Genomic DNA, 3,848 nt, shown 5'->3' on the forward strand with positions numbered 1-3,848 from the left:
CTAATTTTTTTTTATTCGATAATTAAGAAAATAATTTTAAATATATTAATGTATTTTTTCTTATTTTTTAAAAATATTTAAATATATTAAAAAAATATTTAAAAAAATATTAAATATATTTTTAAAAGGGTGGCAGAGTAGCGTTGGCCTTAATATAAAGAATAATGATATACTTATCATTTTTTTATCATTATTTTACCACTTTTTTTAATTTTTTAATTTTTAAAAAATTTTTCTTTTATTTAATAATTAAGCAAATGACTATCACTAAAATTATATATTTTTAAAAATTTTTTTAATAATTAAAGATGTTAAAAAAATATTTTAAAAAATAATAAAAAAATATATTATAAATAATAAAATAATAAGTGTATCATGACCGGAATGATGAAAAATCATTCTGTTTTCTTACAGCTTGATCGACACGAGAAAGTAATGTACGTACTTCATTAAAGGTAAAAGTAAGGCACACCTTTTCAGATGGAAAGTGCATCATTGTGACTCATATTGTCTGATGATCTGAATTGTCTCATGCAATTCATCAAGTCTTTATACATAAACCCACGATTTACAAAGGAAAGGAATATTATCCATGATCATCATAACAACATAATATATATTTGTTGTATTAATAATAATTTATCTGGGAGATTTTAAAGATTCAACTTGAGCCTTGCCACATGGACCATTTGTCCTGATATAAAGTCTGTATTCGTCAAATGTCATTGGTGGATAAAGTGCTGGTCGATCCTCTGTCACCAGATGCTTGGCAGGTTCAATCAGTAAATCACTCTTTGGGTTATAAAATAAGGCAAGAGATACCCTGTCTTTCACTGCATTCACGATCACCCGGTGCTCCACACTCTTGTAAATTGCATTACTCAGTACCTATATTATATCAAATATATATATAAAACTACAACATCATGAGAAGAAAGAAAAAGTGGTTTCAATCCACTAGAAAGGAAGAGAGACAGACCTGAATTTGATCCCCTACGTTGACAATGAAGGCATTTGGAACAGGCTTAACAGTAACCCAGTCATTGCATTTGCGAACTTGAAGTCCGGACACGTCATCATCAGGCAGAAGAAGGGTCAAGCCACCTGGATCCGAGTGTGGGGACAGACCAAGTGTAAGGTCAGGTTGTGGACATTTAGGGTAAAAGTTCACCCTTAAGCATGCACCTATGTTCTCACCTCCAAATTCATTTTGGAGGTATTCCTTCCCAAGCCCAAGATTTATGGACAATATCTCCATCAATCTTCCACATAGCTTTACCGTTTCTTCGCCATATTCCGCAATCACTTTCCTAAATCCCAGGCAAAAAGGGACAAAATTTGTAAAAATAATGATATATAATTGATCAAATTCATCAAAATAAGTGCATGTAAACCAGATTATGAGAATACTAATTAATCTTTTTTCGCTATTTTCACTAAAGGATTTTATTACGTTCAAGTAAAGTCGCATACTAATTTGCATATCAATAATAATTTATTCATATTCAAAATTTAAACTAATACTATTTTTAATAAAATCTACTTTTTAATCAATTATATTAAATTAATATATATATTAATACATAATTATACTTACAACTAAATTTTCACTTAGCCAAATAATAATTTGAAGTCATGCATATAATTTCATTATTCCACTTTCAAGTACTCCACGTGAACGAAAGTGAACCATATATATATAATATCTTTGCCAGCTGGGTGGTTGGGCATCATAGGCGACCGATCGACGTCTTTTCAAAGATTAATTATTTTTCCTCTATATGCAATAATGTTCCGACAACGATCGCAACCGCGAGATCCAGAGCAAAAAGTCACATCCGCGCACATGATCCTTAACATTATCGGGTCAACAACGTGGTTATAATGCGTTTACATAATATCCTTAATTAGATCGATCGGGAATACTTTTTTCTTTTTTAAATAAATTAGGGATCATATGAAAACCTGAAGAATCTATAGAATAACTAGTAAAAGGATTAGCTGCATGGGTTTACATTGATACGGCATGTTAATTAGGAATGGTAGTAGTCACTATAATAAATAATTGTTGAAAATGTGAAGGCGCATCCGAATTTTTGGAAAAGTTATTATGCATGCAATACAACTCACTAGAAGATCAAACCAATAGTGCCATAGGCCAATTACAAGAAAATTATTCAATTGTGGCTAGTTATTTTTTTGTCAAAATAAGTCTATTTTAATTGTAAATAATCATTTTCATCTTGTATAATTTGTTATAAATACTCATCTTTCTTGTATAGGAAGTTAGGCAAAAACTCACTGGCTAGACTGTACGCTATAGGTAATTCAGTATCTATCTGCAAAGATCGAGTTTATCATATATAAATAGAAGGAATTCGTATATTCAGTGTATCTTAATGCATGTATAATATTCATATTTCTAGGATTTTTCAATACTTTCGAATAGAAATATATCGTGTCTATTTCTATTGATCAATGTTATAATTGTGTCTATTTTTAAATTAAATATGAAAAGTTTATATATTATATATGTCAACTTTTATGATTTCCAACAGAGGATCTCATTATTATTTTTTTTTTAACAATGAATTTTTTTTTTAAAAAATTGATTTTTAAAATATCTTCTACAGTTAAAATGACAGTATTTTACTATTTTCCACTCGAGAAAAGTAGTACACGAGGGAGAGGGAATACTAATATCCATGGCGCGTTAATTCGAAGGCAGAAAAAGGTAGGACTACTGTTGCTTGAGTGTTATAAAAGAGAAGATATTGAACTACTTGCATGGGAGCGTGTTATAATTTTCAACTCGAATCGAGAGATCAACCGCAGACATGCAAACAAACAATCAGACAGCATACCTGCAAGATGGTGGAAGTTGAGGCCACTTGCTCTCATTCCTCTGCGACCGAGGCATGTAATGGAGGAAGAAATAGTCGCTCCAGTCAAGAATCGCCCCCTTCTGCACTCCCAAACGGCTGCCATACCCTTCGTACGTGGTCGGAGAGTTGGCATATTCCTGCTTCACGTCGAGCGGGAGGCTAAAGAACTCGCGCCAGGTCTTTCTCGCGCTCTTCATCAGCTCAGGGCTGACGCCGTGGTTTATAATCTGAAAGAAACCCCACTCGCGGCAAGCGTGGGATACCAGACTCAGAGTCTTGTCGCAGAGGCTCTGATCGTTGCTGAAAAGGTTTTGCAGGTCAATGACCGGGATGTTAATGAGAGGAGACGTCTCTGAATTCTTCTTGGAGGTGACGGCGGCGGAAGTTTTCGGCCAGTTAGGCCTATCGGAGAGGGGCTTGATGTAGCGCTCTGGGATTGCTCTTATCCCACTCTCTGATAATGCTTGGACTCGGACAATTGGCTCAGGCCAACTACTTTGCAAACAACTCATCATTTTTGTTTAGGTGAAGACAGATAAGAATACTGGGTTTATAATATTTATGGTGGGCGTTAGATATATAGGCTTGCTAGGTCGACAAGAATGTCTTGGAGTTGAACATCATATATATACACAGGCTTACAATGAAAACATAGATGTGTAAGAAGAATCGGCTAGTTTCGGCGCCGTGACAAGCTTGATTTCTTCCCTATCATGTCTAAATATAGGAAAAATATAGTTGTAAGTATAAGTGTGCATTAATATATATACTAATTTAATATGATTGGTTAAAAATAAATTTTATTAAAAATAATATTAATTTAAATTTTAAATATGAATAAATCAGTATTAATATACAGATTAATACGTAATTTTACTTGTAAGTAACAAAACTCCTAAATATAAGATTATTAACGGAAAATATCAAATTTCCCCTCTACTCTTTGTAAAAATATAGAGTTTA

General features: G+C 32.7%; 1 protein-coding gene across 1 annotated transcript; it reads right to left on the reverse strand.

The window, feature by feature from the left end:
• Positions 1-421: 421 nt before the first annotated feature.
• Positions 422-3,541, reverse strand: LOC122275239 (jasmonate-induced oxygenase 2-like). The gene is made up of 3 exons (XM_043084222.1): positions 2,865-3,541; positions 980-1,310; positions 422-888 (listed from the first exon to the last, which is right to left on the reverse strand). The coding sequence occupies exons 1-3, from the start codon at positions 3,398-3,400 to the stop codon at positions 640-642; spliced, it is 1,116 nt and encodes a 371-aa protein (XP_042940156.1). The 5' UTR covers positions 3,401-3,541; the 3' UTR covers positions 422-639.
• Between the last annotated feature and the right edge of the window lie 307 nt (positions 3,542-3,848).

This window comes from Carya illinoinensis, chromosome 9, assembly GCF_018687715.1.
Source record: "Carya illinoinensis cultivar Pawnee chromosome 9, C.illinoinensisPawnee_v1, whole genome shotgun sequence".
Taxonomy (NCBI): domain Eukaryota; kingdom Viridiplantae; phylum Streptophyta; class Magnoliopsida; order Fagales; family Juglandaceae; genus Carya; species Carya illinoinensis.

Coding starts and splice junctions, on each gene's coding strand:
- LOC122275239 (XM_043084222.1), bottom strand. CDS start 3,400: ATGATGAGTTGTTTGCAAAGTAGTTGGCCTGAGCCAATTGTCCGAGTC. Junction 1,311..2,864: donor CAACTTCCACCATCTTGCAG/GTATGCTGTCTG, acceptor CCTGGGATTTAG/GAAAGTGATTGCGGAATATG. Junction 889..979: donor ACGTAGGGGATCAAATTCAG/GTCTGTCTCTCT, acceptor GATATAATATAG/GTACTGAGTAATGCAATTTA.